The 17,426-nt window shown below is 29.8% G+C and overlaps 4 protein-coding genes across 17 annotated transcripts; 3 read left to right on the top strand and 1 right to left on the bottom strand.

The window, feature by feature from the left end:
* The first annotated feature begins 44 nt into the window (after positions 1 to 44).
* On the top strand, positions 45 to 2,532 carry LOC138940494 (E3 ubiquitin-protein ligase RNF14-like). Of its 5 annotated transcripts, none has more exons than XM_070309451.1 (6): positions 45 to 118; positions 362 to 492; positions 593 to 1,051; positions 1,175 to 1,608; positions 1,695 to 1,859; positions 1,965 to 2,532. In XM_070309451.1, the coding sequence occupies exons 3-6, from the start codon at positions 613 to 615 to the stop codon at positions 2,235 to 2,237; spliced, it is 1,311 nt and encodes a 436-aa protein (XP_070165552.1). In that variant the 5' UTR covers positions 45 to 118; positions 362 to 492; positions 593 to 612; the 3' UTR covers positions 2,238 to 2,532. The 5 variants fall into 5 exon arrangements, with proteins under 5 accessions (XP_070165552.1, XP_070165554.1, XP_070165550.1 ...); XM_070309453.1 differs by having other exon boundaries at positions 1,265 to 1,608; positions 1,965 to 2,531; XM_070309449.1 differs by having other exon boundaries at positions 362 to 440; positions 593 to 1,608.
* On the bottom strand, positions 2,310 to 6,770 carry LOC138940496 (protein SLC31A2). Of its 2 annotated transcripts, none has more exons than XM_070309459.1 (4): positions 6,749 to 6,770; positions 3,520 to 3,727; positions 2,982 to 3,208; positions 2,310 to 2,901 (listed from the first exon to the last, which is right to left on the bottom strand). In XM_070309459.1, exons 1-4 carry the CDS (start codon positions 6,750 to 6,752, stop codon positions 2,789 to 2,791), a joined length of 552 nt encoding a protein of 183 aa, XP_070165560.1. In that variant the 5' UTR covers positions 6,753 to 6,770; the 3' UTR covers positions 2,310 to 2,788. The 2 variants fall into 2 exon arrangements, with proteins under 2 accessions (XP_070165560.1, XP_070165559.1); XM_070309458.1 differs by lacking the exon at positions 6,749 to 6,770 and adding an exon at positions 3,853 to 4,182 and having other exon boundaries at positions 2,316 to 2,901; positions 3,520 to 3,779.
* On the top strand, positions 4,281 to 14,317 carry LOC138940493 (beta-1,3-glucosyltransferase-like). Of its 6 annotated transcripts, XM_070309446.1 has the most exons (11): positions 4,281 to 4,515; positions 4,633 to 4,733; positions 5,060 to 5,169; positions 5,273 to 5,455; positions 5,525 to 5,655; positions 5,896 to 6,067; positions 6,204 to 6,339; positions 6,417 to 6,564; positions 6,791 to 7,067; positions 7,281 to 7,447; positions 9,017 to 9,099. In XM_070309446.1, exons 2-10 carry the CDS (start codon positions 4,661 to 4,663, stop codon positions 7,437 to 7,439), a joined length of 1,389 nt encoding a protein of 462 aa, XP_070165547.1. In that variant the 5' UTR covers positions 4,281 to 4,515; positions 4,633 to 4,660; the 3' UTR covers positions 7,440 to 7,447; positions 9,017 to 9,099. The 6 variants fall into 6 exon arrangements, with proteins under 6 accessions (XP_070165547.1, XP_070165546.1, XP_070165548.1 ...); XM_070309445.1 differs by having other exon boundaries at positions 4,281 to 4,733; XM_070309447.1 differs by having other exon boundaries at positions 4,281 to 4,733; positions 8,998 to 9,040.
* Positions 14,070 to 16,983, top strand: Dhps (Deoxyhypusine synthase). Of its 4 annotated transcripts, none has more exons than XM_070309457.1 (8): positions 14,070 to 14,091; positions 15,251 to 15,379; positions 15,466 to 15,740; positions 15,818 to 16,036; positions 16,112 to 16,304; positions 16,445 to 16,548; positions 16,624 to 16,749; positions 16,840 to 16,983. In XM_070309457.1, exons 2-8 carry the CDS (start codon positions 15,268 to 15,270, stop codon positions 16,957 to 16,959), a joined length of 1,149 nt encoding a protein of 382 aa, XP_070165558.1. In that variant the 5' UTR covers positions 14,070 to 14,091; positions 15,251 to 15,267; the 3' UTR covers positions 16,960 to 16,983. The 4 variants fall into 4 exon arrangements, with proteins under 4 accessions (XP_070165558.1, XP_070165556.1, XP_070165555.1 ...); XM_070309455.1 differs by lacking the exon at positions 14,070 to 14,091 and adding an exon at positions 14,748 to 14,851; XM_070309454.1 differs by lacking the exon at positions 14,070 to 14,091 and adding an exon at positions 14,828 to 14,911.
* The last annotated feature ends 443 nt before the right edge of the window (positions 16,984 to 17,426 follow it).

Raw genomic sequence — 17,426 nt, 5'->3', positions numbered from 1 at the left:
ATAAGATTTAAATTGGCCTTCCTGTCAATAATTTTGAGTCTGTACACATATCTAAGCAAGAGTGCAGAGTGTAAATTCTTAAGACTTGTTACATCGATTTACAAAACGGTTTCGAGATGTAACCCCATTTTTAAATATTTAAATCACATTAATCCTTATATTTTCTTTTATATACTTTTAGTTTCAATATCAATTTAGAATTTAAAAAATTAATAATAATTTAGATAATTCGGGGAACAATTTTTTTATTACATTTACACTTTTGGTTTATTCTTTTTAATCGAATTTTTTGGATTTCTCGATTTATCCTTTCGTTTTTTTGAATTTCTAAATATATATATCTATCTCATTTTGTTTCTAGTTCAAGTAAAAAGAACAAACCTTTTATAAATGTTCAGAGAATATTATACGCATTTTTCTAAGAATTGTGATATCTTCAGGTTTGTTTCTTCCATTTATCTTTTGAATATCATCAGTTATGAACTAATATTGGTGAGAAGTCTTTTATATTTATTATAACTAAATCTAAACTAAAAATGTATCAATTAAATCTAATAACTCTCTAATTTCAATATTATTTTTTTCATGATAGTTATCTGAAAGAAATTTAAAATGTCTCGCGTGATTACAAGTGATCGTATACGACAGGAAGACGAAATGACTGCTCTTTCCAGTATTTACAGCGAGAATGAGTTCTCTTGCACCAGAAACGAGCAGATAAAATGTACAGTTAATATAATTCTCAAACTTAATAGAAAATTAGAAGTGAACTTCACTAATTGCTGCTCCTCCAATGCAATTTCCGATTCAATCGTCTCATCTGATAAAATTTTCGTCGAGCACCTACCACCGGTCAGATTGTACACTCAACTTCCAAATATATATCCGTCTCGAAAGCCACCAAATTTCTGTCTATCTGTTATCTGGTTGACCCCCTGGGAGATATCTTTTGTCTGCCAGAAATTGGATGAAATATGGGAAGAGAATCAGGGCAGTGAGATCTTGTTTCTATGGCTAGATTTTCTACAAAATGATCTTTTTAATTTCCTCGGTACGCAAGATTCTTTAGATGTTTCCTTCATGCACATAATTCGCACAACACCAGGTGATCGTATCACATTTCGCCTGGCACGCTTAGCTGATCGCAGAGCTGTAAATGGTGCTTTGTCTTTAGATATCAAAAAATTGTTAATATCTTACGACAGAGAGCAGCATAAGAAACAATTTGATAACAACTTTTACACTTGTTACATATGCTTCGAAGAATATAGAGGACTGCATTGTATAGAATTGAAAAACTGTGGACATGTTTATTGCAAAGACTGTATTGAGGAACATATACGTATTAAAATTAACGAGCACGTTAAGATTATACCGTGCCCAACATTAGACTGCAGTTTCGAAATAAACGATAACGATATTAAAACTCTCTGTCCGAGCTTGTTTTCGCGATATGAAGAACTCTTGTTGCGAATAACGTTAAATACTATGGACGATGTAATATATTGCCCGAGAATTTCATGTCAAAATCCAATGATTAAGGATCCGAGTGATACTGCACCAATCTGTCCCGTTTGTAATTATTGCTTTTGTATATATTGCTATAAGGTAACGAAAGATATATTCCATCGTATAAACAGATAGATTAGATAAATATTGCTGGATAATACATGTATTAATTATTACATGAACAGTTGTATCATGGAGCTGCACCATGCGAAATAGCATCAGATGACATTAAAAAACTCATTAATGATTATAAGAATAGTGATGATAAGAAAAAGAAGCTTTTGGAAAGAAAGTATGGTAGGCGACAAATACAATTAGTTGAAGAAACTCTTACAACTGAATATCTGCAGGTATCTGTCACAAAATATGCACGAAGAGGCATGAAAATTAATAATTAGATTAAATAATAGGAAGATTTAAACAGCATTATTCTTAGAGACGATTATAATTTCTAGGATAATACGAAAAGTTGTCCTAAGTGCCATTCTCTCATTAGTAAAATTGAAGGGTGCAACAAAATGACCTGTAAACATTGTCAATCTCGTTTTTGCTGGCTGTGTGGCCAGCAAATTACTTTAATGAATGGGTATGGACACTTTACTAGTGCCAACAGTCCGTGTTTCGGACGTTTGTTCGAGGGTGTAGAAGATTATGATTACGATAATTTCGAAATAATGGAGAACGTAATTTGGTTTGAAGTAAATTTCGATGAAGTATTGGAAAATTAAATAGAAAAAAAGAAAAATCTTAATGTAATTAGGATCTTCAATATGTACAGTTATTTGATTGCTTTATTGTTTATAATATTACAAAGATATTATGAGAAAAAAATAATATGATGTTATCAATATCGTTAATCATACATCATTATAATTTATACTATTATCCATATCACAGATTTAGTACTTTTTTATTTTTTGCACATATTTATTAATTTTTCTAAAAATCTCGTGAATTCTAAAGAGAGTTTGTATCTGTGATATATACATATCTGTATATAAATATATGTAAATCTGTCTTATATACTTTCAAAAATATATGTATATGTATATATTTTTGTATTTGGCATATAAAAATCTAATAAAGATATTATCTAAGTTGTAAATATAGCACTCATTATTCTTTTTTTATATTGCATATTTTTTACTTTATAACTTATAAGGAAACATCAATATAAAAATATGCTGTGTATACGTACATAAATATGTAATATACAATGGATAATAATAACTACTTTGAATAATATCAGACTTTCCGTTACCAAGTTTGATGTCAAAACTCACGTGTCTCTCGATACGTGGACTTCGATATGTGCTTCAGTGACTAATTGCTCTGCAACAACAGAGACTGCAGATTCGCGTCTGATTTGTAAAGATTGATTCGTAAAGATATCTGGAAGCGATTACAATAATATAACAAATCAAAATACTCAATTTTATAAATTATAGATTTAATGTGAAATAACATTTTACCTTTACAATTTTCATCACATTTCACGAGTGCTTCTTTGCGGTAAAACCGTTGCATATTTAATTGTACAAGCGTAGGACCAAATATCCAATATCCTAAACATCCCCCAATTATTAGAGCGATTGTGAAATAAGCATTGTATGTCATAACTGCCATCATCAATAAGTAACCGAGTATAGTGTGAAGAAACCAGTGTAATACTTGCAGTGTCCATTTAGAGCAGATTACACTGAAAATATATATTTAATGTTAACTCAAGATAAAAAAGCATTTATATAACTGCAGAAAAAATGCATTATTTAAAATAAGAATAAATAACATTATAAAAACAAGAATTTTATATATATATATATATATATATACATGCTATATATATAATATGATTAATTCTATAATAATTAAAAATTCTACCGCTGTTATATTTGACTTATGCAAAATGTGTAAGTTTAGAAAGTTATTAATACTTTATATATTTATGTATATATACTTCAAATAGTAATTCTAATTGCTCCGAAGAGAAAAATAAAAAATAATATATACCATCTTGTGGAAGTTCTAAAATTCTTTGGTGTTACTTTGGATAAAAGAGAGGAACTTTCAGAAGAAGTTGAGGCCGTTCTAGATACAGATTTTCTTCCGATCTCTTGCAAATGGATCTGAAAGACTTTCATGGCCTCGTACAGTACTGCGAGTGCAGCCAGGCCCAAGCACGTTGCCACAAGAGCCCATACCGTAGTGATGTTATATCCTGGAAACAGGAAGTTATCTAGATTCACACCGAACCAATACCACATATGCATCTGCAAAATAAAGAGACAAGTGTTTTTATAAAGCATACACTGCATACGAATAACAAATAAGAAAACAGCTGACCTTAATCACTACAGTTCTCTCTCGCACGCCCACGATTCATGACGAACACTCATGACGATTGATAAGCCGCGCGTTTACAAATGTCTAGACATTCTATCGACCATTAAACCTTATCTAAAGCTTCATTAGCTTAATTAAAAATCACGATCAAAATACGCGAATTACGCGCACAACTTTTCTTCGTTATCATTATTTATTAGATCATACAATATTAAACGTGAATCTTTCTTGCGAGTTCAAACACTAGGGCACTATTAACGTATACTTCCGCTCTCAAAAAATTAATTTGTTTATTTTATATCTCTGGTACAACTAGGTACGCGAGATCGATCGGTGCTTTTAATAATCATATGGAATCATATATACATATATATATATATATATATATACATTAAATAGAGAATGAATTTGATTGGCGCATACTCTGGTCTCCGGTAGATTCAACAAATCGTAACAAGATGCGAGACGCGAATGCCCTAAAGCGATAAAAAAAATATAAACCGGTTTTCTTAATAAAATTTATTCTCACAATAAGAGCGGCATCTCCTCAATAGAACTGAACCTGTTTTTGTTTGTGACACGCAAAACAGCTGACAATTGGACGTGATTCACAATTTACAGTGGATAAATATACGACGAGACGTTTGAATAGTGATTGAACAGGTGATTGTTCGAAAGTGTCAAACGGGTGTCTCTCGTCGATATAAACAAGAAAGTTTACTATGCAAAGTAGTTACATATATTTTGGTGTATAAGTTTTTTTTTTTTATTTTGTCCTAGAGTTCAAATACATTCTGATATAATAAAAATGTATTCGTCAGCAAATTTTGCTCTTCTCCTTCACATTTTATTCATCGTGAGGATAAATGCAGATGTAATAGGTAAATAGTCATATAATATATTTTTTTTACCACTTCTTCGAAATTCTCGACATTGGTAATTTTAATTGAGCACTTTATTTAACTCAGAATATTCGTAAAATCGCAAGTTAAATGAATCAAGTGTCAAATTGCTCGGGAAAACTTGAAAATAAGTTTCCTAATTGTGTCTAGTATCAAGTATGTCTAATGTCAAAAAAAAAAAAAAAATATATATATATATATTTTTTAAAGCTATTATTTCGTATTTTATTCTCTGTATATTTATTATCTTTTTATTAATATTAATTATATTATTTGAGAAGAAATTTTAACAAAAATATTTTTAGAACCCAATGATGTGGTGGTGGTGATTTTAAGCCAAAAGGAAGGCTATCATGCAGCTCATGCTGATTATATGCGAAGACAAATCTATGAGCAAGCTAGTGCTCTTGAAAAAGTAAGTTACATAACTTTAAAATTGTTTCTTTGTGTCTCGCTATGATGTCGACATATTATGCCTAACTTATATATTATATATTATTATGTTCTTTATATTTCAGGAATCGCCAAAAGTTGTATTGTCTCACGAACTTGACATTAAAGGTTCTTGGACAATAACTCCATTATTGATTTATTTGGCAGATAAATTTCCAGATACAAAATGGTTCTTTTTTTGTTTAGAAAATACGGTGATTCAATTAACAAAGTTGTTAAATGTTCTTGGAAAATTCGATGCATCTCAGGTAAGTTGTATTTTTATTGTGTTTAAAAAAAAAAAGATACGATTTATTCTAAATAATTTATTTACATAGAACGTATGGATTGGACATGCACTTTATGACCATGAACCTACTATTATTCATCACTTTGCAAAGAATATTAAGAAATTTAAATATCCACTTATGGCAACTGGATTTGGCATGACTTTCAACTTGTTAAACAAGTATATTCTCTTAATTTTTTTGTTAAATAATCATTATTGAGATGGTAATATAAATATTTTTTTTTCACGCATGGAACTACATAATTAAAAATAATATAAAAAAGATTTAATAAATTTAAAATTATATGAGAAAAAAAGCTATTTTTCTAAATATATTTTCTCTCTTTTCATATGTATTCTAATTTGTTTTGTGATACATATATTTTATGTTTATTAGAAGTTAAGACTCTAATATTTTAGTTTGTCTCAACAAAGCTATGAGAGCTGGAAAACGGATTTTTCTATTGACGCATCATACGAATTCGCGGAATTCGTCTTAAAGAGCACAAATGTGAAATTGATGCATGTACCTAAAATATGCATTGTGTCTGGTCCTGATTGTGCCACATATCCTCGATTCTTTCATCCTTGTGTACGTCATACAATATATGATTCCCTAATTAACAGTAATAAGAATAATAATTTTGTAATAAATTAGCTAGGAGTAATGAACTTCATTTCTCTTATAGAAATATATATAAACTATAAATATTTTCCAATATTTGCAGAGTTCTTCTATATCTCTAAAAAATGTGTATTTTGCTGTTAAGACTTGCGCCAAATATCACGTAAATAGAATTCCAGTAATTAAAAATGTATGGGCCAAGCACGCAATACACATCGGATATTTTAGCGATAAAGCCGGTATGCTTAATCATTGAAATTGCGCATATTCTGATATAATTATACTTCTCACAAGTTGCTAAATTGTTTTAGTGTAGATAAAAATTTACAGGAGGCGTATATCGTACCGAACACTACTGAAGGACATTGCGCCAAAACTTATGGCATTTTGCAGAGAGCGAGTAATATGATGGAAAGATACAAATATGATTGGCTTGTTATCGGTGACGATGATACTATATTCAGGTGATTACACATAGAAGGTAGAGGTAGATAGGTAGAATTGAGGAGATTATTCTTAAACTTAGGGACTATATGTCACAAAGTTGAAAAACTATCTTTTGATCTCTAGTTTAAAAACAAACATTATCAATATATCTACATTAACTATATATATATGGCTAGTATTAGAAATATGTTTTTCAATTACCCATTTGTGCAAATAATTATAATGTATTTCAATATATTACAGCGTAGTACGTTTACTACGTTTGCTCACATGCTACAATCCCACGCACTTAATTGCTATCGGCGAACGTTATGGTTTTCGTATGTGGAACAGCCATCACGGATATCAGTACTTGACTGGCGGTGCGGGTATTGTGTTATCAGCTCCCTTGGTTCACAACATAATACAAACGGGCGTATGCAACTGCCCGTCTGCCACTACTCCCGATGATATGTATCTCTTTGGAGTCTGTTTATCTCGACTTGGAGTAGAACCTGTACATTCTTCGATGTTCCACCAGGTATACTTGCAATATAATTTTGTTTTCTAATTTATATTAACCATTAAATAATACAAATATATAAAATATAATAAGGCTTGCAATTAAACTTATGGATAATATTAGAATACCGAAATAATATACAATTTCGAAAGGTAATATATAATTACTAACTATTATATTTAATATAAAATGATATATTAAATTTTTTTTTTTTTTTTATAATTGGTTTAGGCACGACCTGCAGATTACGCTACCTCTTATCTGGCGTCTCAGGAACCTATATCGTTTCATAGATTCTGGATGGTTGATCCTGAAGCTATATATGATGAATGGTTTGCAGAGACAGATAGTATCCTTCCAAAACAACCATTGAAACATACAGAATTATAATATAAAAAGTTTGTATAAAGTTTATATTCAATAAACATCTTTTTTATTTTCGTATTTTCAGTGCATTCATATATCTGAAAAAAAAATCGTTTCTTATATTCGCTTTTATTAAGAATATTTTGAGAAGAATGATATAAAAAAAGAGAGATATAAGTTTCGACAATTAATAACTTTTTATATAAATTATACAATATATATATATATATATATATATATATATATATATATATATATATTGTATATATGACTGAATATATATTAGTAAACACAACACTTTACCAATCAAAATCAAAATACGAGTAAAAAGATAAAAGAACTTTTTTCTCGTATATCACTAAATTTTAGCACACACGAATGTAGCCTATAATTGGCTAGCTTTAAACCCTTATATTTCAAAAATTATTACTTAAAATAAAAATTCACAAATATTTTTACTCAACTTTTTGAGAATTTTCTTGTTATAGTATTTTGATTTGTAAATTTCAGAACACTGTAGATAACTCTTATTATGTTAATTAATGAATTAAATTATTGTTCCAAAATTATTATTTCAGATAATTATTTATTTCAAAATGTTGATACACAGAGAAAAAATATATATATAAATATAATAAATATATATATATTCACGAATCTGAATTTTCTCTTATCAGAATAACATTCTAATGGTTAAAATAATTTATTTAGCACAAAATAAGGCGTTTGTTTCGATTTTCATTGAATCAATCAGAATCTAATATACTTAAAATAGATCGAATATATGCGAGATTACCGGCGATCATGTTGCATAAATAAACGCAATCGTCTGCAAACGAGATTATTAACGATTTATATCGCGAAAGAGCGCAAAGAGGTAAAAAATTCCAAGAGATCAATAGTTTGATACGAACGAAAGATTCCTATGTGACTAGACTAAGTGAGAATATAAGTATTTCGACATGCGCTTGGAAATAACGATGATCGTTATTTTTTGTTCGCAATTTATCCGCGCTATCATCGAAAGGTAGGACAATTCATGTAAAATGATGATGTGTTTGAACAAAAGAATGTACACTTCCTGGATGTACGAAATATATTTTAAAAGGTTGCGCTTTATATTCAATTATGAATGTTTAACAAAAAAAATGAGAAATAATGAAAGGGAAAATTGCCTGGAATCGAATTTATCGTCAAAGAAAAATTAATTCCGTCGTCGTGCAAGTAATATTACGAGGCAATTTTAGTAACATTACGCGCGAATTTTATTTGTGTATGTGCTGGCAGAATATTTCTTTTTTATATATTTCTGGAAAAAATAAAAGAGTTAATTAAATTATAAAAGATAAAATGAAAATAAAACTCGAACTTTATGTTCATTAATACCAATTGATTTCTATTATACTGGATATTAATTGATTTAAATTACTCACCTCTTGTATAGCTGTTATAATTAATTATCGTTAATACAGATGATCTAGATGTGTTGCTTGATTCTTTGATCAGAGTCTGCGGATCAATAAAGCGTATTTTACACTAAAAATGCGCGATCTCTAGAAAAGTATTTGCAAGTAAATGAAAGTACCTCTATAATATTACAGAAAAAATTTTGGGCTACATCGATGCACGTCCAGGATAGACGATCTGAAATCGGCGATCGAGCGAATCGTAGAGGAAATCGCCGCGCGCAGCAATTGCATAATCTTTATTACCGATACCACCTATCGCGGGCTGATTGATGTCCATTCTATTGAAATGTCTTCTTTTTTATCAAAATATGACGTAAGTATTATTGAAGCCAAAAGATTTCCCACTTCAATAATCTATAAAGAGAAACATATTAAATAAATAACTAACAATTAGATGTATATTTGCACATATGACTTATATATCTTCTTTTTAATTACATCGAATTTATAATCAGATGATCAATAGAATTGATAATTTCTTTATAAATATGTATCGTACTATTCGCCTTCAGATCGCCATACGCGATAACCAAGATTTTTCGCGATCGAGAAAATTAACGAGAATATTTGAACATATCAAAACGGTAGGCTGTGACGCGTATGTTATATTAATCGCCAATGGACTTCTAACGTCGCGATTCTTACAATATGCCGAAAGGTAAGCAATTAAAGATTCAGTCTATTACTTTAGGATATATAAAAAGACATTATAATTTAATATAATAATTTATATAATAATTTTAAAGAATTTTTTTTTGAAGAATATTAGAAATTGATCTTTTGGCGTTTTAAATATGTTTTTATTGATGTTTAAACGGTATTATTAAATCTTGGATATTTATACATGAGCCTCTGTGCGTAACGTATTAAAAAAATGTATAATTCGACAGTATGCTTTCCTCATGCGATTGTTTGAAATAAAAAAACTTGGTCTAGTTTTATTCCATAGAATATTTTTGGGATATTAAACTAATTTTATTAAAAGAAATTACAAAATAATGTTATTTTAAAATTAGATATTTCAATTTTGCTGAAATTTTATCTTTTGAAGAGGTCAGAAGAATATTAAATATCAATCTTTTAAATTTTATATTAAGTTCAGTATCATTCCAAAAGTGTTCTCTTTCAGAAAAAAAATTGAACTTATTTGAGATCCAATACTTTTCAAGATATCACACCGACTTCGAAAACAATGTTTTGAGAAAAACGCGTTTAAAATTTTGCAGGCCTATTTAAAAACCCGCGTGATATCCTATTCAAAATCTTATAACACTGTCAATTTTGCAAATTTTTTAATAAAATTTGAGAGAGAGAGAGAGAGAGAGAGAGAGAGAGAGAGAGAGAAAGAGAGACATATTCTTCAAATACATTTTCAGGAAATGTAAGAAAAATCGATTTTTTTTGACTTTTTAAGTAAACTGGGCGCTTAATTCGCATTCGATCTTTGCAGAGAACGTCTGATCAACACGCGTGGCCGTTTTTTACTTCTACACGATAATCGACTCTTTAGACCCGAATTACACTATATCTGGAATCGGATCGTTAATGTGGTGTTTGTACGACGATACAACACGTACAAATACCGTACCGGTGAACAAATTGCTGTTGAGCGAATCGATCTCGAGACCATTTACTATCCATCGCCTATGAAAGATTTTACAGCGATCAAGTACATCGACACATGGCGGAACGGCAGATTACGTCACGGTAACAATCACTATATATCAAAAACTTCGAATCTTCGTGGCAACGGTTTGCGGTTAGTATATACAATATTATGATAAATTTTTTATACCTGACAATAAGATGGAAAACCCGAAAAAAGAAAAGAAGAAGAAAATCGATACGCTCTTTAATTTTTAAACTCTTTAAATTTAAGCTCTTTAATTAAGCTCTTTTTTAAGCTCTTTAAATTTATTTTCGATGAATTCGAAAATAAATTCAACGCAGACTTTAAGAAAAAAGTCTGTGATATATATATATATATTTTTTTTTTTTAATATATATAGCGTATTTAGGGGAAAAATATTATAGTCTAGCAGAGTTTTAAATTTTTTAAATTTCTAAATCTTGTAAGCGGAATGAGAAATGTAATTGTGATTGTTTCAATATATTACAATGTTAATTTAATTTTTGTCTAAAACTTGCAGAGTTGCAGTTTTCGAACATATACCGGCTGTAACCGAAGCTTCGCGAAATCACTATCAAGGCACAATCGCAGACTCTAAGGCTTTGGGAATCGAATTTGAAGTACGTACTAAAACGACAAAAGAAAAATGGAGCAATATGTATATATTAAATAAAAAAGATATAACAAAAAAAAATTTTTTTTAATAAATAAATTAAAATAAAATTATTTATTTATAAACTTAATGGTTTTTTAAATAAAAATAAAAGAGATAATAAGTCATAAAAAATATAATAAATATATGTATATATATATATGTATATATTAAAATAAATTAAATCAAGTAGCGTATTAAATATAAATTTTGTTTAGATTTTAACAGCGCAAATTGATTGAAAGATTTAAATGGTTAAGTTTTTACAGAAACTTTCTTGAATATTTCCAATGCGCACGGATAAATATAAAAGTATTTCATCAGTTTTTCTTATTTTTTTGCTATGTTATTACAGAATGAATGTTTCAGAAATTCCGATTGTGAAGAAAGATCTATTTGTTTCAGTTAATCCGGATCATAGCAAAGGCGATGAACTTTAAAGCAAACTACTATATGCCCTTTAATATCGCGGACGACAAATGGGGTAAAGCGGGAGATAACGATAGCTATACAGGTCTTCTTGGCGAAGCGATCGCCGGGAAAGCCGATTTCTTTCTCGGAGATTTGCATTACACGATACACAATCTGAATTACTTCGATCTATCCACGCCGTACAACACGGAATGCCTCACCTTTTTAACGCCAGAATCGCTAACCGATAATTCGTGGAAATTATTGATATTACCTTTCAGGTACGTCGTGTATCTGCGGAAAATTATCTTTTGTAAAAATATTATTTCTTCTATAATTTGTCAAAAGAGATTCTAGAAGGGTTAATAGCACGTAATTAATGAAATAGTACAACTTTTACAGACTAAACGCATGGATAGCACTCCTTTGCACCCTGTTGATAGGCGCCGGAGGCCTTCACGTGTTCGCGTTAGTCTATCAAAAGTACATAGGCTCGCGTCCGAAACGCGACAATATGGAGGGTCTGTATTTGTTCACTGGATTCCAGAACAGCATGCTGTACACGTACGGAATGTTGCTTCAGGTCTCCTTGCCGCGTTTGCCGAACACCTGGACCGTGAGAATCTTTATCGGCTGGTGGTGGATTTACAGCATCTTGGTGACGGTCATTTATCGTGCTAGTATGACGGCCACCCTCTCGCATCCCGTTGCCATGTACAATATACATATACAGGATATATTGTAAAACTATTAGATGTTCTATTCACTATTTTCTATTCATTGTATTACATAGATTTTTCTTTAGTGTCTGATTAATTGATTAATTAATCATAAAAGATAAAAATTATCTGCGCGTGAGACAATTTACATTATGCAAGTTTAAACTGTAATATTTTAGTCTTTGAAACTTGATTATAACATAGAGGAATCTATATCGAAAAAGAATTTTTAAAAATTGTTATTTTTCAAAATTTTATAAACGTTAAATAGAGATGTTTTTACAATAAAACTTTTTTTTGTATAAAATATTGTTTTTATATCTTGAATAATTATATCGAGATATATCGAGAAAAGCTGAAATAAGCTACATAGTATGAAAGATGGATTTGAATGATTTTTCTTAGAATCGCGTTTTTAGCACCGATCAAAAATTTCTAAATTTATTTATTTATTCCCTTTCTCTCTCACTTACACGTATACAAAGTTTCATTTAAATCAGAATTTCTGAGCTTGCGAGGTTTCTTTGTCAAATAGCACATATTTTAATAAAGTACCTCTCGGATGTTTTGATTTAAAAATACATCTTAATTTTCTTTTCTTTGGAATTTAATGCTGTTTACTTATATCATTATTACATTATCGCAGAGTCACTATCGATTCTTTGACGCAACTGACGAAATCGTCGCTGGCGGTAGGAGGATGGAACGAGGAAGGCAAGGAGTTTTTCCTCGTTTCTTCAGATCCGCATAGTCAGCAGATAGGCAAGAAGTTTGAGTTGATCGAAAATGAGAAGGACGCCGTCGACCAGGTGGCCAACGGGACGTTCTGTTATTACGAGAACTCGTATTTATTGCGACACATTCGCGGAAAACGGATATTCGAGGAGGAGAACGGTCAAAAGAACAAAAACGAAAAAGATACAGGATCGGTGAAGTACAATTTGCACGTTATGGAGGAATGCGTCGTCCACATGCCGATCGCGTTAGGGCTGGAAAAGAATTCTCCGTTAAAACCTCACGTGAATTTATGGGTATTTATTTGATAATATTAATCTGTATAGATTAATTAACTATTTTAAATAATTTTTAAAAGGCGTGCGAAAAAGAATATGCTAAACAATATAAAACTGCAAATATATGATGTTTTTACTTTTGGCAACAAATTCGGTGAAAGAAAATTAGTAATTTATTATTTGAAATTTGAAATTAAATTTGAAATTAAAAGCCAAATAAATTTGATTTTTTTCAAAGACTCCAAATATATTTTGAGCGTTGGAGAATTAATTCTCAGTTACGTTAACATGTATTAATGATCAAGGATGAAAAAAAATCTCGTTTATAATGTAAAAAAAATAACGCGGTACCTTTTTTTTCGATAACAAGTAATTCAAGAAAATCATTTTTATTGTTATTGTTCGAATCTACGCGGCATGATTTTTATGCAAACAAACACATATAAAAAGCATTGAATTCTTTAGAAAAATTGATAAACAATGTCGACAAAATTGGACGATTTTTATTTTAAACGAGATCATGTAATTTTTATAAACTCATATATATATATATAGGTGAGACGAATGACGGAAATTGGTTTAGTGCGCAAATGGCTGAGCGATGTCATGGAGTGGTCCAAGATTAACGAATCTCGGCAAAAATCGAATTCTGAAACAGCGCTAGTGAATTTGCGCAAATTATACGGCGCTTTCATTGCCCTGGGAATCGGTTATTTTCTCAGCTTCGTAGCTCTATTTGGCGAAATAATACATTGGAGATACGTTGTTCTGAGAGATCCGAAGTATGACAAATATTATTTAGATATATACTATAAGAACGAGAATAAATTTAAAACTTGAACAGTAATTTAGCATCAGTAACATAAAACAATTATTAAGTAACAAAAAAATATAGAGAAAAGATTTATAAATTATTATTGATGTTCTTGATTTTCCTAGCAGTGAAACATCGAAACGAAAAATTTAAAAAAGATAGATAGTATATTAGATAAATATATTTCCTTTACAAGTTAAATAATTTGCGTGACCAGGTACTGAGACATATATATATATATATAAGTTTTAAATCAATGTTAGAAAAGCGTAATTTAAAAGAAGTCTAATATTATATCTATTATATATTTACTGATGTACCTACTATAAAAAGAATGCATTATTAAAATTTAAGAATGCTTAATTATCCCAATTATGTTTCATAGATAATTGCGCAAATCTTTGCAATCATATATGTATATTAATTATTATTTATATCTTGTCTCTGTAAAATTTCTTTTTTGCATTTATACAAAAAACGACAGAATAGGGTTTTTTTTTCAAACTACGCTAACTTCCATAAAGCTGATTGGATGGATTGTCGTCTTTTGACAATATCTTATCGGTGATTCATGTGATTACCATCATCCGTTCATCATTTGTTACCTATGTTTGTTTTCCGTGTTGTTTCCTATTTGGCTGCACTTGCAAGAGGGCGTAAGATATGACATTTCGAAAAGCAATATCGCAGCTTCTATCGATTACATTGTGTCTGTGCAGATGCTATAGGTTAACTTGATAGATTAAATAATTAAATAGGATTAAATGATATATTGACGCATATTAAATGTCAGTACAAATAGTTAAATACACTTTACTTATATGTTTGAAATCATTTCTTTTGAAAGCTAAGCGGTTAAAATTATTAAAATTATTCTTTATTTCTATCTAACCTATTTATTTTAACCTAATCTTTTATATGAAGAATTGCCGGTTGTATATGCTATTCCCTGTGTATTTATACTTTTGTATATACTTACATATATTTTATCAATAATTGATATATGGAATTTATATTACTATACAGAATTTTATTTATATTACTGGTATTATAAGATAGTATTATTAGAAATGTAATTGCGTTAATTTGTTACATTGTAATTAATCTATATTTTTATATTTTAAAAGATTGAAAAAATATTGTCATGGGTGATACGGTGAGAAAAGAAGCTGTATATAACGAAGGGGAGAAAATGGCAAAGAATGCTGTCTTAGTACCCAGCACTTCTCTACCAGCTGATACAGTTACAGTAAAAGGTCTTTATTTCTATATATTTTTCCAATAAATTACTATTATTATTGTCATATAAATGATAACAATGTAAAAATTTTATATTATATAGGTTACGACTTTAATAAAGGACTTGATTATCATGAATTATTTAAGACCATGATACATTGTGGATTCCAAGCTACAAATCTTGCACTAGCGATTGAAGAAGTAAATAGAATGTTGTGTCAAAGGAATGTACCTCTTACAGAAGATCAGATTGACCATATAGAAGAGGATGAATTTATTAAAAGAAAATCCCATTGCACAATATTTCTGGGCTATACATCAAATATGGTATCCAGTGGCATCAGGGAGATTATAAGATTTCTTGTCCAACATAAATTGGTAGATTTATATATTCGAGATCTATGCTTCAGTTCAATAACCTATGTGCTTTATAATTCTGAATAGTATATTTGTAGGTAGATTGCCTCGTTACTACAGCAGGTGGAGTAGAAGAGGATTTTATCAAATGTTTAGCACCCACATATATTGGTAGTTTCTATTTGGATGACAGGCAGCTTCGAGAAAAAGGACTTAACAGAACTGGAAATTTATTAGTACCAAATGACAATTATTGTTTATTTGAGGATTGGCTGATGCCAAGGTTAGATGCAATGCTGGCTGAGCAGAAGGAGAAGGTTTATAAAATTTTATATTAATATGCAAGTTAAATATAGTATAATATAATAATTTATCGAATTATCGTACATTAGGGCACTTTATGGACGCCATCCAAGATGATAACAAAACTTGGCGAGGAAATCGACCATGAAGATTCCATTTATTATTGGGCTGCAAAAAATAAAATTCCAGTGTTTTGTCCGGCTTTGACCGATGGTAGTCTCGGTGATATGATGTTTTTTCACTCATTCAAAAATCCAGGACTCGTACTCGATATAGTTGCAGGTTGGTGCAATATATATTTCTTAAATATATATATTTTAATTATATCATATATATATATATATATATATTTGTATCTTAAATATTTTTATTAAATATATTTATTAGAATATATAAGCCAATGAATTTTCAATATTCCATAGATGTCAAGAGACTAAACAGGATAGCTATGAAAGCGGTGAATAGTGGCATAATAATTGTCGGAGGTGGCGTGGTAAAGCATCACATCTGCAATGCTAATCTCATGGTGAGACGACTCTCTTTGACGTGTTATTTGGACGCATACATAATATCGCGATACTAACGGTATTTCATTTTACAGAGGAACGGTGCGGATTACGCCGTTTTCATAAACACTTCTTCGGAATTTGACGGTAGCGACAGCGGTGCACGACCCGAAGAAGCGATTTCATGGGGAAAAATTCGGAAGAATGCTACTCCAGTCAAGGTAATGGCATTATCTCCATTGTTATCAATTTTTACTAAACACTGTGAGTAGTAATTAATCAAATTATTGACTAATTCGCTTCTGTTTCAGGTATGTGCCGATGCTACTTTGGTATTTCCGCTGTTAGTGGGAGAAACTTTCGGAAGGTATTATCATTATTCGGGGAACAATACTAGTAAAAACAGTACTACATGTGAGTCAGCTGTATAAGACATAATAAAGAGATTTATAATATTGTGTATATGTTTATATAATGTATATAATTAATGTCATATAATGTATATAAATCTTTGAAAAAAAAAAATTGCAAAGAAACAAAGTTAATTTTTAGATATTTAAATGTTTAAAAGCAAAACATATAAGTACCTCTTTACTTATACATTTAGCTGCTACATTATCCTATATATACACATACATAAATATATAGCCTATATTTTACATATAGGGATTAGCAATATAAAATATACTATTCAATAAATCACACGGTTGCTCTTATATAAAAGAAAAGGTAAAAATAATATTTGATAATTACAACGAAATATTATATTTACATTATAATATTAGTAATTTTTGTTGTAATTATGAAAAAATTAATTTAAACTCTTCATACGTTTGTAAGAGAATATATAAATGAAGCTGAAAGAGTTCCTAAATACTTCGTTAAATATTAGAAAAAC

The sequence above is a fragment of the Polyergus mexicanus genome, unplaced genomic scaffold (assembly GCF_030449975.1).
Source record: "Polyergus mexicanus isolate NDT 795.1 unplaced genomic scaffold, iyPolMexi1.0 SCAF_17, whole genome shotgun sequence".
In the NCBI taxonomy this organism is placed as follows: domain Eukaryota; kingdom Metazoa; phylum Arthropoda; class Insecta; order Hymenoptera; family Formicidae; genus Polyergus; species Polyergus mexicanus.
This window is presented reverse-complemented; position numbering and strand designations above follow the sequence as displayed.